Here is a 14,414-nt window from a genome sequence, read left to right as displayed (position 1 = left end):
AACTATTACTTGGAAAATAGTCAATTACAGGAATATTAATATAGGCTGAAAATTCGCAAATTTTTAGTACACAGTAACAAAATGTTAGTTATTATTTGATAGCAATTTTTTTTTTTGTAATACAGCATGTTAATTTCATGTTTGGATAAAAACTAGTGAAAATGATATTGTAATGATATTGTATAGATTGAGAGAAAATGGAAATAAGTGATTTAATACCACGTTCCAGATATTAACAAATGTGTGAACGGAAGAAATAAAATAATTTAAAATCAATGGAAAATATATACAGAAAGACTAGTACGGTATGGTCATTCGTATGCTAAGCTATCGAATATAAGGCAATAACATAATAACATACCTGAATTTTCTGTTCATTTTATTCTTACATTCCATGTTAAACAAAAGAAAAAACAATTTCCTTATTGTTTATTGATGCATGATGGTTGTACATTTGTCTAAGATATTAATTTTCAACGATAAAACATGTTTTAAACTAAAAGTTGATGAATAAACTAATTAGGAATTACAAGATTACGAAATTTTTATTACTTCATTACAGGACAAATTTATCAGACTGTCGCCTTTTCTAAATAAAAATACGTTATTGAAAACTATATTGAGAAGAGGAATTTTAAGAACTCATAAGGGAAGAATCTTCTTTTCAATTGTTTTTATAACAGGTAAAATTAATTACTACAAATCTTATTACTTAAAATTATTTCTTTTCTGAAATTTAAACAATAATCTAATATAAATCAATTAAAAATGACACTGTACACATTTTCGTACGAACATAAAAACATCAGTTAAAAAAAGAAACAAACGATGAAGTGTAAAGAAAATCATAATTGAAAAAAAAAAATTGTTTTCTTACCAGGAAAACACTGAGTCGGTGGTGATGGTGTAGCTGGTGGTTGTAAACAACCCGGTGCTTGAGATCCAGGATAACATCCAGGTGGAGGTGTTGGCGACGTAGGACATCTCGGGTCTTTAGATCCTGGATAACAAAATCCTGGTGGCGTACCAGGCGGTGTACCTGGAGGTGTACCTGGAGGAGAAGGTGGTCTTACGCAACCCGGAGCTTGAGATCCCGGATAACATCCAGGTGGAGGTGTTGGCGTCGTAGGACATCTCGGGTCTTTAGATCCTGGGTAACAAACAACTCCTGGTGGCGTCCCAGGCGGTGTGCCTGGAGGTGTTCCTGGTGGAGTGCCTGGTGGAGAAGGTGGTCTCACGCATCCCGGTGCTTGAGATCCCGGATAACATCCAGCTGGAGGTGTTGGTGTCGTAGGACATCTCGGGTCTTTAGATCCTGGATAACAAACAACACCTGGTGGCGTACCAGGCGGTGTACCTGGAGGTGTACCTGGAGGAGAAGGTGGTCTTACGCAACCTGGAGCTTGAGATCCCGGATAACATCCAGGTGGAGGTGTTGGCGTCGTAGGACATCTCGGGTCTTTAGATCCTGGGTAACAAACAACTCCTGGTGGCGTCCCAGGCGGTGTGCCTGGAGGTGTTCCTGGTGGTGTACCGGGAGGAGAAGGTGGTCTTACGCATCCCGGTGCTTGAGATCCCGGATAACATCCTGGTGGTGGTGTTGGCGTCGTAGGACATCTGGGATCTTTAGATCCTGGGTAACAAACAACTCCTGGTGGTGTACCAGGTGGTGTACCTGGCGGTGTTCCTGGTGGTGTACCGGGAGGGGAAGGTGGTCTTACGCATCCCGGTGCTTGAGATCCTGGATAACATCCAGGTGGAGGTGTTGGCGTCGTAGGACATCTGGGATCTTTAGATCCTGGGTAACAAACAACTCCTGGTGGTGTACCAGGTGGTGTACCTGGCGGTGTTCCTGGTGGTGTACCTGGAGGAGAAGGTGGTCTTACACAACCCGGAGCTTGAGATCCCGGATAACATCCTGGTGGTGGTGTTGGCGTCGTAGGACATCTCGGGTCTTTAGATCCTGGGTAACAAACAACTCCTGGTGGCGTCCCAGGCGGTGTGCCTGGAGGTGTTCCTGGTGGTGTACCGGGAGGAGAAGGTGGTCTTACGCATCCCGGTGCTTGAGATCCCGGATAACATCCTGGTGGTGGTGTTGGCGTCGTAGGACATCTGGGATCTTTAGATCCTGGGTAACAAACAACTCCTGGTGGTGTACCAGGTGGTGTACCTGGCGGTGTTCCTGGTGGTGTACCGGGAGGAGAAGGTGGTCTTACGCATCCCGGTGCTTGAGATCCTGGATAACATCCAGGTGGAGGTGTTGGCGTCGTAGGACATCTGGGATCTTTAGATCCAGGGTAACAAACAACTCCTGGTGGTGTACCAGGTGGTGTACCTGGCGGTGTTCCTGGTGGTGTACCTGGAGGAGAAGGTGGTCTTACACAACCCGGAGCTTGAGATCCCGGATAACATCCTGGTGGTGGTGTTGGCGTCGTAGGACATCTCGGGTCTTTAGATCCTGGGTAACAAACAACTCCTGGTGGTGTACCAGGTGGTGTACCTGGCGGTGTTCCTGGTGGTGTGCCGGGAGGGGAAGGTGGTCTTACGCATCCCGGTGCTTGAGATCCCGGATAACATCCTGGTGGTGGTGTTGGCGTCGTAGGACATCTCGGGTCTTTAGATCCTGGGTAACAAACAACTCCTGGTGGTGTACCAGGTGGTGTACCTGGCGGTGTTCCTGGTGGTGTGCCGGGAGGGGAAGGTGGTCTTACGCATCCCGGTGCTTGAGATCCCGGATAACATCCAGGTGGAGGTGTTGGCGTCGTAGGACATCTCGGGTCTTTAGATCCTGGGTAACAAACAACTCCTGGTGGCGTACCAGGCGGTGTGCCTGGTGGTGTTCCTGGTGGTGTACCGGGAGGAGAAGGTGGTCTTACGCATCCCGGTGCTTGAGATCCCGGATAACATCCTGGTGGTGGTGTTGGCGTCGTAGGACATCTCGGGTCTTTAGATCCTGGGTAACAAACAACTCCTGGTGGCGTACCAGGCGGTGTGCCTGGTGGTGTTCCTGGTGGTGTACCGGGAGGAGAAGGTGGTCTTACGCATCCCGGTGCTTGAGATCCCGGATAACATCCTGGTGGTGGTGTTGGCGTCGTAGGACATCTCGGGTCTTTAGATCCTGGGTAACAAACAACTCCTGGTGGCGTCCCAGGCGGTGTGCCTGGAGGTGTTCCTGGTGGTGTACCGGGAGGAGAAGGTGGTCTTACGCATCCCGGTGCTTGAGATCCCGGATAACATCCTGGTGGTGGTGTTGGCGTCGTAGGACATCTCGGGTCTTTAGATCCTGGGTAACAAACAACTCCTGGTGGCGTACCAGGTGGTGTACCGGGAGGTGTTCCTGGTGGGGTACCTGGTGGAGAGGGTGGTCTTACGCAACCCGGAGCTTGAGATCCCGGATAGCATCCTGGTGGCGGTTTTGTTTGACATTGTGGTTCTTTTGAACCTGGATAACAAACAACACTTGGTGGCGTGCCTCCTGGTGATCCTGTGGGAGTTCCTGGTACTGATGGTGGTTGTCCCGGAAATTCTGGTGTCTGTGTTACATTTCCCTGTATATTTCCGCATCCTTTAGGAAAATATAATTGTCCCCATGGTGTTATGACTCCATGATGATGATGATGTTCATGATCATGATGATGATGGTGTTCTCCTTCTCCATGATGGTGATCAGTTTCTGAGTGATCGTGTACTTCGTTTTCTTCTTCATGGTTATGTCCTTCATGATGATGCTCATGTGGATGCAAGAAGAGTTCAACATCTTTTCCCGGCGTTACAACTCTGTAACCCCAACCGTCTGATAAATAATGCGTTGCTCGTAGTTTTCCGTCTGGATCTATGTACCCATAGCAACCATAAACAACTCCATCTGGTCCTCTGTTTTCATGATGGAATTGGCCATCTGGTCCCACTTCATACCCAAATATATATGAACCTGAAACAACCAAATAATATTCTTCATTAATTATTTTACTTTGTTGTGTTTATTTCTTAAAAGTTTACAGATTTTTACATTGATATCTTAATATATTTCTTCAAATGATTTAATATACAGTGACAAATACGATTTTAATTCAGGAATACTTACCCAATAATTATTTATTAATATATCAATGTTAGCGACTAGCTATAAGAATAAATACATATATTTCTTTCTATTGATTGTGGGAAACACAAAATAGTATTAGAAAATAATTATCAATAATTGACTGAAATATTTTACCAATACACACCTTTATAAACATTAAAAAAAAGGTTTTTTCTTTCAAAATATGTTATGTAAAAACAAAGAATTTTAGAAATAAGGTCAAATTTGTTTGTAGTCTATTTAATTTTGTTATGGTAGGATTACAAACTGTTTTTAATTGTGTTGCTACCATTAGTTAATGCTCTTATTTTTATTTTATTTTTTAACCTCCAGGACAGCCGTTAGATATTACCATATATGTTTATTTTGAGATGAATGATAATTTTTGTAGCGTGTGAAAATGGCATGCCTGATCGGGATTCGACCCGGTACCTCCGGATGAAAGGCCGAGACGCTATCATTCGCGCCACGGAGGCCGGCAATGCTGTTACTTATCTTAATCTATGTAAACTGAAATTTATCGTTTCATTACTCGCGTTGTACTATTCGCTTAGTAATATAATTATTTATCTTATGTACTCCCGCTACTAGAAAAGAACTTTTATTTAAAAAATATATACGTTATTCGATAAATTCTGTTAAATTTAATTGATTAATATCTCTGATCCTCATATTATTGAAATGAGAATCATACATATTATTCGTGAGATATTTAAATGATTTCTTTTCAAATCTACTTGTTTCATTGTTTTAATGGCCATACCACGTTGAATACACCGGTTCTCGTCTGTTTTATTGTTTACTAATAACTTTGAATGAAGTAAAATGAATTATTTAAAAAAAATTAATACCTAATCTTTCAGTGCTCCATAAATTCCTAAAATATTAGTTTTACTCTTTCTTAAGACTTTCTAAATTTTTATTAGACTTTACTTTATATTTTTATTTAATTAGAAGGATAAACGCATTTTACTAAAACGAAGGATATTTCGTTTTTCAGTTCCGTAATCTCATTTACTTCTAAACAAAAACAAATTTTGTAAAATGTATAATTTAAATGACATATAGATGAATATTATTATGTAGCCGTATGAATTATAAGTGTAAATTTGGTTGACGTAGACATAGCCAGTTCATTAGAGATTTATCGACAAGCATGAGAAGGAGAAAGAGTTAATAATAACTCATTCAGAGAGCGATTCTGATTTTATAGAAGAAAACGTTTTTATATTCATTCAATATGGTTTTTAAAACATAAATAATCATAAAGATATAGTTTTCTGTAGTGATGAAATATACGTGTAAAAAAATATTGCATCTATACCATTATAGATTTAACGCAGTTTGTTTTAATCCTAATAAAAGAAAAAAAGAAAATTAACTGAAACCCAAAAAAAAGTTTTAACAAATCTCGTTTCAACTTCATTAGTGCGTAAATTGGTTTTATTTGTTGGTATGTGTCACAGAAAGAATTTACACTGATTCAATGTCACAATCTGTCAATAACAGAATATTTGTTAACATCAGTTGCTAACATAACTGGATTGGAATTTATGTTTCTTTCCCTAATGTGAGGATTATATCGAAAATTTATTTTCTAAGATAACCTAATTTATCGAAGAATTAGATCCAGTACGCCAATGATCATAATCCTCACTATGAATCATTTTACACCACTATTATTTGTACTTTTTTTCAAAACGTTGTATATTAATATAATAGCATGTAGCGTAGGCAATTCAATTACATAATAATTCCGAGTTTTATATTTTAAGTTATAAAGATGGTAAATCCTACATACGATTTCCTCGTGAGTACCTAGTTCTCGTGATTATATGATCTAAAAATCGTAAAATTTAAGAATATGTTAGGCAACTTTCTCTTTCTTTCACCGTTTTTATAATTATACTATATATGTTTATTACATATGTATACATCTATATAGCTATGTATAATTTTTTACTTTAAGTAGACGAAAATTGTTACTAAGTTACAATTCTGTAATATATATTTTGTGAAAGATGAGAATAATAATATTATTATTATATATGTAATTTATAATGTTATTATCTTTTTATAAGTAGATTAACAATGATACTTCATTAAAAAACTACTCCTGTTTACGTAATTACGCAAAAAGCGAAATACAATTTTTTTTAAACCTAGCGGTACTACAGTTTTAAATCTATATTGTAAGGTTTTTAATTTATTGTACACACCACATCATAAACACCAGTTTCATTATGCTGAAATGTACGTAGATTTAGATTTAAACGAAGGTCTTTTGAAACATTGTACATCGGTTTTTTAAAAGCAATACCAAAATGCATACCAACGAACAAATAATTAGGAAAAATATTTTTAAAGTTTACTTTAGGATAATGCACCAAAATCATCAATACTGCGTTTCCACTTTATCCAGTATTATACTAAAATGACATATTATTTTTAAATGTTGTTATTAAATTGAAAATCTGTATACTAGTTTTAATTTTACAAACTAATAATACTGTTAGTGAATTTTAATATATTATATTTGACTTTCGATATTTCTCTCAGCATTCACAATATGTACTTTCTCGATATACTTACTAGTATTAAAGTTCTGTTCATGATATTGGGTTTTGTTATCGTCTTCTATATTCAGTACTACTTCCTTATCTCCATGTTGGATTCGTTGACTTTCGCTTAATTTTATTAGCGGTAATAATATAATCTGTAAAATAAAAAATTAATCATTAATATTGTGAAATCGTTATTTGAATTATTATTAATTACACCATTATTTTGCAGTAAGTAATGCAAATAAAATTAAGTAAAATTAAAATAGAGGCAGTGCAAAAATGAAGGAGTAATACAGCATTACGAAAGTAATAGAATATTACTCCATCACTTGTGTGTGTGTTTGTCTCTCTCACTCTCTCTCTCTCTCACTCTCTCTCTCTCTCTCTCTCTGTGTGTGTGTGTATGTGTAAATATATATATATATATATATATATATATTATTTTGTTTTTAATTTGATCATAAGTTATTAAAATAAAGGAAAAGAGTTGTAATGGAAGACGCATGTCTTAAAAAATTTGTATATATGTATATTATACTTCGTTCAAATGTGCATAGTACGAAAAATGTAGGTTGGTCGATAGATACACGGATTTGAATACTAGATCGTGGATACCAGTGTTCTTTGGTGGTTAGGTTTACAATTAACCACACATCTCAGGAATGGTCGAACTGAGACTGTACAAGACTACGCTTCATTTACACTCGCACGACATCCTCATTCGTACTCTGAAGTATTATCTGAACGGTAATTACCGGAGGCCAAACAGAAAAATAAAGGTTGTTCGATAGCTAAATAAATATAAAAAAATTTCGTCTTTAAAAATTTACTACATTTTCAAAATAAGATGAAAATTTCTTACTAAAGTCATCGACTACAAATGACAATGAAACAATTAATAATCATTATCATCTTACTTGATGTGATATTTATCATTTTGTGTAACATATATAACAACAGACATATACGGTGATACTTTGTAATTGCTGCGATAGGTCTACCTATATTATTTCAGCTATAAGTTTTTATAATTGACAGAATATCTATAACTTTTTCTTTCTATATTAAATAGTTTTTGGAAGGGGAAAAATTTAAAAAATAGTCCGCGTGTCCGGCGAAAATCGCGTATAGCTTGGCCAATAATCACTCTAGAAAAAATATTACTGGAAAACGTTTTAGGTAATCTCTTAATCTATAAATTCAGACGTTTTACATGATTGATTCAATAATTAGGTCTCACGAGTAATACGTCTAAAAAGTGCAAAAAAGGCGCGAAAAGTGAACATAACGTTGGGACTTGTAGCTTTTTATTTTTTTCTCAAAACACTTCAGATTTTGGGGAAAATAGCATAATTTTGTAAAAAGTACCCTTGAGCTGGATAGGGTAAGTTAATTTTTTATTGCAAAATAACAATTTTTGAAAAAAACTCGAAGTGACCATAATTATTGAGCATATTATTTTTGGGTCGACATGAGCTAAATTGAAAGAAGAGGTAGAATGTGTTTTTTTTCATATCAAAAACATTATTTTTCATCTCATTTTTTTATTTTAATAATGTTTATAAAATTTTTCAATATCTAAAATACACTCCTGTGGAAAATGCATGTATTCAAAGAAAATTGATTTCTTCTGAATTATTTTTTAAAATAATTTAATCGGTTCAATAGTTATTGATATATGTATTTGTAATAATATTATTTTTTATTGAAAAATTGATATCTTCAAAGGTAATAAATATTAAGGACTGAAATTTGGAAAGATGAAGAATGTTTAAACATTAATTTGATGTGTATTTTAAATATTTTAGTTCGAATTTGTTCAAGAAACAGCGATGACAAAACAGAGAACCGATCGATAGTGCGATCGAGTTTACAGTAATAGCACACTGCGGCGTCATATGCTCGGGACTTTCGAGCTCTCGCAAAGAAGCGTCCACGAAGCTTCAAACCGTCGTGGTGATTGATATCATCTCTGGTTCTAATCATTGAAAATCGCTGATTCTTTTTTTAAAGTAAAGTTGTACGTGAGAAAAACAGGAAAAAGCATTAAAAAAACACATAAATTACTACATTTTCTTCATGAAATAAGTCATTTTTGCGGTATGCATTGTAATATTTGTAACCATTGCGTTATATACCGGCTGAAAACTGTACGGTTGTGTTTTTTGTTATACTATTAACATTTGGACTGTATGTTTTAACATGTATTATTGTTTATAAAACAATCAAATATGCAATATTGAATATTACAATCAAATTGTACCATGTATTGCACATACTCTTTGTTGTGGTTTGCTTGGCATTTCTCCCGCCACCACCCCATTTGGTCGCCCTAAAGCATAAGACCGAATTTCTGTGCCACAAACGGCTACTGTGCCTCGAAACAGTTTAGCGACCAGTGTTCTAAATTGCTCCTAGCACTAACCTAAAAGCGTGAGCGGAATAAGCGCGGTATCATACACCACTCGCTTGCGTGTCCCACCGCCCACTTGTCATATATCACTAAAATGGGTAGGCGCACCCAGTTAACTACTAAAACATATATGACTATCAATAATTAAATTTATCTTGTCAAAGACAGTAATTCGCTGCCACGCCTAGGCCGCTGAATCCAGCAAATACCAGTCCACCATTAAAGTGCTCTTACTCATACGTTGTTTTGTAAAATGTAATCCAATGTAACTAAAAATATAATTTTTATATAATACAAAATGGGTGGTTTTAAAGAATGTGTCGACATTGGAAGTAATATAAAATGAAAATATCGTTACAACTAGTTGAAAATTTTGATGTATTTTATTTTTTTTTAAATACAAAATTAAATGTATTAAAAACGCTCTTTTTTCCTAGGATTTTCCTACACTCCTGTCGCTTCTACTATCTTTCCTTCTTCTTGTCCTTAACCATCTTCTTCGCTCATTGAATCTTCGACCTCGTCATCCTGTCCCTCCGAAATCAGTGTCTAATGCTCCCGGTTTATATATGTCGCCGGGAGATGATAAAAACGGAGATTTGATCAAATCCCTAAGGTAGATGATCAATTCACGGAAGATGTTAAAATTACAACTCTGTGGGGTGATTTCCCTAAAGAAAGTAAGTGATTTGATCAAATCCCTTAACTGTTTTAGTGAAAAGATGAAATAAACAAGTCAGAACTCAAATAAAATCAAATAACGAAGGGTAGAAGGTGTCACGATTTATTTATTTAGTAAACCATGCATATTAAATGTAGAGTAGGTAATACAACAGTAGTCATTGAAACACAGATTATTTATTCGAAACTAATTGAAAAAACTTATAATTTAATTTTTTTCATAGTTTTTGTCAATAAGTTTCGAATAAATAATTTGTGTTTCAATGGCTACTGTTGTATTACCTACTCTATATGTACTAAATAAATACTTTTAATATCTAAACAATATTATTTCTTCTTTTCGCTAAAACAGTTAAGGGATTTGATCAAATCACTTACTTTCTTTAGGGAAATCACCCCTTAGAGTTGTAATTTTAACATCTTCCGTGAATTGATCATCTTCTCAAGGATTTGATCTCCGTTTTCATCATTTCCCTGCGACATATGTATATTATAATTTTTTTTTATAACAATACAGAAAACTTGATTTTCACCCTTAAATATGTCCCTAGAGTTTTCTTTATTTAAACAAATTTTAGTTTACATTTGTCAAATACTATTAGATTTAATGAATTGATATAAAAATATCTTATACTCATTTATTAAATATTCATATTATATATAGATATATGATATATATTTTACAGCGATTTTATTTGAATATTTTGTAGCTTTTCATTAGAACTAAAGTGTCATTTAATTTTTTTCAGGTAATGTTTGTTCCGTCGTATCTGCAATATTATTTGGTGAGATAATTTTGTTTATTATACTACAAATAATAGGTTAGTCAGTTGAGTTAAGTGCATTAACCATAAAAGGGTAATATATTTATCTAGAGGAAAAGACATGGTAAAAACTGTTTACAATCAAAAAACATTTATCTGGTAAAAGTTTCCATCTGGATTTCTAAAATAATCGTTACAAATTTAATCTTATTTAACTATTATGTAAGAAATATTTTTTCAAATTGATGCACAGGAAGTCATTTTTTTAAGAAAGGATCGTAATTTCCTTTAAAAAAAATTGACCTTCTTGTGTTTAATGGTGAGTTTATGGATGCATGACGGCTGAGTTTATTTAGTTTTAGGTTCGTTTTTTAACAGAGTTTAACATTTAATACATTTCATATTTGGTTAAAATAAGTGTGATTCCGACGTCGAAATAAAAAAAAAGAAGTCATTTAGACGCTAATAGTTTTTATAATTATTATTATTGGTGTTGTTGTTGTTGTCACAATTTTTAACTAAATCTATCTGCAAATAAATCATAACAAATGAGTTCACTTAAAGAAATATAGAAACCTCTGAAAAGAGTTAAAAATATATTTATAAGTAAGACTGCGTTATATTTAAATATTATTAAAGAACTTGAAATCATTTATGATTTAGTGCTCTGAATATATTGTATTATATACACTGGAAGACCAGCTAAGGTATAATAATTTAACCTTTATGCTAACTAGAATGTTATAGCGTGTATGGATGGTATTTATGGTTTCGTACAGCAACGTTTTATGTAGGTGTAAACTGTAAGTATGTGTTGACCGGGGTCAAAAAATTTTGTAGTTATATTTTACTGTCTCTTTATTAATTATGTAATAACATATTTACATTCACAGAAAATTCTGTGATGAGCAATATTGACAAGCATAATAAAGCAATTAATTTAAGAAAAACAAAAATAAAAAAAGTTAAAAAATTTAAATCAAATAATAACCTAACATTCAATTTTAATGAAAATTAAACATTGTGGCATGTCAGAATTATTTTTAACGATTTTGTTAAAAATTACACAGTTTAACATATTTATGTTAAGTAATTCCGCCCATCATTATTGAATTATGTGTTCTTAAAAAAGCAGGAAAAGAGAATATGTTATTTCTGATGGAAATGTTTATCAAAAATAATTCTTGGGGGTTAACAAAAACAAAATATTACATTTTTTTAAATCTTTTTTTAATACTTTTAGTTGCATCAACAATTAGTCATTAGCGACGATCAGTGTAATATAACTGTAGATACATTTAAAAAATTAGTTTTATTTATTATTATTTTTTTTTAATAGAAAATAACGAATTTTACTTGTAAAAAATATTTTTTTTTGTGTCAATAAATTCATTTAAATCTGTATTTTAATTTTCTCTTAAATAAATTAATAATACATATTAATTAACAGAAATGTATATTTTCTTCTACTTGTAATGAAAATGATTATATAACTTTAACTTTCATTTTGCAGATCAGTATAAAAATAATGATTTAGTTGTAATTAAAAATTTGATAAATATTGTCTTCATTTTTATTTTTATTAAAAGCAATAGATTAAATTTTTTTATTAGATTTATATCTGGGTTATGTAATAAATTATACATCATCAATCTTCTTCTTAAAATATCCAAAATAAAAGCAATTTCTCAGTAGGCAATTTTTTTTTATACGAAATATTGAGATATTCTTATATAGATATTTTGTTAAGTATGGCTATAATATTATTTGAATTATATTTTCTAAGATTAAACATCTCTATGAAAAAAAAATTAAAAAGCTCAAGAACTGGTAGAAAATAATTTTTAAACAAAGGACGTATGTATTTCGATACTCTAACAATCATAATCGTAAATAAATTAAGATTTGTATATAATAGCACAAAATTAAAGCCAATAATTAATATAATTTTTATAAACAAACATAAAAATAAATCTAACAAAAACAAAAAGTAAAAAAGTATGTCGACCGGCTTCGACAAAAAATAAATTAATAATTTTTAACGAAATATTTGATAAAATATTGGTTTGATTTAAAGTCAAAGGAAAATATATATAAAGTATAAACAACATAATTTTCCAACCGGAATGGCTGTAACACTATATAAGATAATATTCTACCTAAAAAAAAAAGAAGAAATCATGAGAATACTGAATTTCTTTGAAATATCTGTGATATGTTAAAGAAAATTTACACAAGATAATTTTTTATTGTTACTTTTGCGTAGAAATTACTTAAAATAAATATTATACAAGACCATTAAGTAGTAAATAATCCGTCTATTGTTATTTAAGAAATGTTGTTTGTTTCTCCGATCAGTTTTTCCAGGTATTGCCGGGTCTGGGTGTGTGTTATACAAACAAACACAATTACCGCTACAGGCTTGCCAGGCCTCATGTAGTATTTCATCTGGATTCACCGTTAGACATTCTTTATAGGATGAGATGAATGATTTGTAGGCGTGTGTGAAAATGTCATGCCTGACCTGGATTCGAACCCTGGACCTCCGGATGAAAGGCAGAGACGCTACCACTCGCGCCACGGAGGCCGGCTGGACTCCTCACGTAGTATTAGTGCAGTGTAAGTGTTAATGTATCGGTAAAATTTAGTCTGGAACAGACTCAGGTCAACTCCTCCTGAGATGTGTAATTAATTGAAACCCAAATACCAAAGAACACCAATATCAATAATGTTGCATTCAATTCCATATAAAAGCAACTGTCTTTATAAGGAATCGAGCCTTAGAACTTTCGACTTGGAAAATCAACTGATTTCCGATGACGAGTTTAATCACGAGATTTACAATTAATGTTTTATACTGTTTTTATTATTATTAAACTAAGTATTCCAGCTATCAAACAGATAATTTTCTAAGTATTGAAATTTACTTACTTTTAAATATTTTATTTCTATCAAATTAATGAAAAGTTTCCGAGCAGTGTGAGCCTACTGAATTCACTGCTATTTTATATTTTCAAATAATACCTTCTTGTACGGTTAGATAAGCAAGTTTAAATTCACATTTATTTAATACGCACTAATTTTTCATTAAATTATAAAATAGAAATAAAATATTAAACTATTTTCAGTAATTATTAAATAAAATACCTTATTATTATCACATTTTGCCTCTAATATGTAAAAATTACTGAATCTGTTTCGTTTGGGATTACGTGTGGTTTTGCGCTATAGACTGAAACGGCCACGTAGAGTTTTTGACACTCACAGATTTAAGAATAAATAAGGTTCTCATTATCCTTAAGGATGATCATTTAATGTCAATAAAGTGAATATATGTATTTAGTAAAAATATAATAAAATATATATTATTTCCTTTATAAATAATACTTACTGATGTTATAAATCCTTACTTTTCTCTTTTCTTATTATATTAAAATTTAAATACGTAAAAAAGAATTAATCATCTGTCACTTTTTAATTCCTTGTACTCCATGAATAAAATGTTTCTAATATAAAAAAAAAGTTTGAGGAAATATTGTGCTATTTGAAAAATTAATTTAAAAAGAAAAGTTTATTATTTTTTAACATCTGTAGATTTTGTTATCTTTCCCATAAAAAAGGATGGTGCGTGAGTGTGTTTGTTTGTCGTTTGTGCCCACATTTTTATTTTAGCTGCTATTGGCTCAAAGCGGAACCTAGGTGGTGCGCCGAACGGCTGCGCGTAGTGCACCAACGATTTATACTTGATGTGATTCCTTCGTTCGAACTTACTTCTTCATACGAACGATCTATCTAAAATTATATTTGTGTTTAGAGGATAAACATGTAAAGGCAATTACTTTTATACGGATTTGATTACTAGATCGTGGATACCTGTGTTTTTTTTGGTTGTTGGCATTCAATTAACC

The 14,414-nt window shown here is 33.0% G+C and overlaps 1 protein-coding gene across 3 annotated transcripts in view; it reads right to left on the bottom strand.

Moving 5' to 3' along the window:
* The window catches only part of LOC142331114 (uncharacterized), a 243,754-nt gene that overhangs the window by 20,187 nt on the left and 209,153 nt on the right, over nt 1–14,414 (bottom strand). For all 3 annotated transcript variants that reach the window (XM_075376793.1, XM_075376795.1, XM_075376794.1), the window contains exons 2-3: nt 6,677–6,800; nt 878–3,931 (exon numbers count right to left, since the gene is read on the bottom strand). In XM_075376793.1, coding sequence (XP_075232908.1) covers nt 878–3,931; nt 6,677–6,800 — 3,178 coding nt within the window. The remainder of the gene's footprint in view (nt 1–877; nt 3,932–6,676; nt 6,801–14,414) is intronic.

Source organism: Lycorma delicatula, chromosome 10 (assembly GCF_047948215.1).
Source record: "Lycorma delicatula isolate Av1 chromosome 10, ASM4794821v1, whole genome shotgun sequence".
NCBI lineage: Eukaryota > Metazoa > Arthropoda > Insecta > Hemiptera > Fulgoridae > Lycorma > Lycorma delicatula.
Note: the sequence above shows the minus strand (reverse complement) of the source record. Positions and strands in the feature narration are given on the sequence as shown.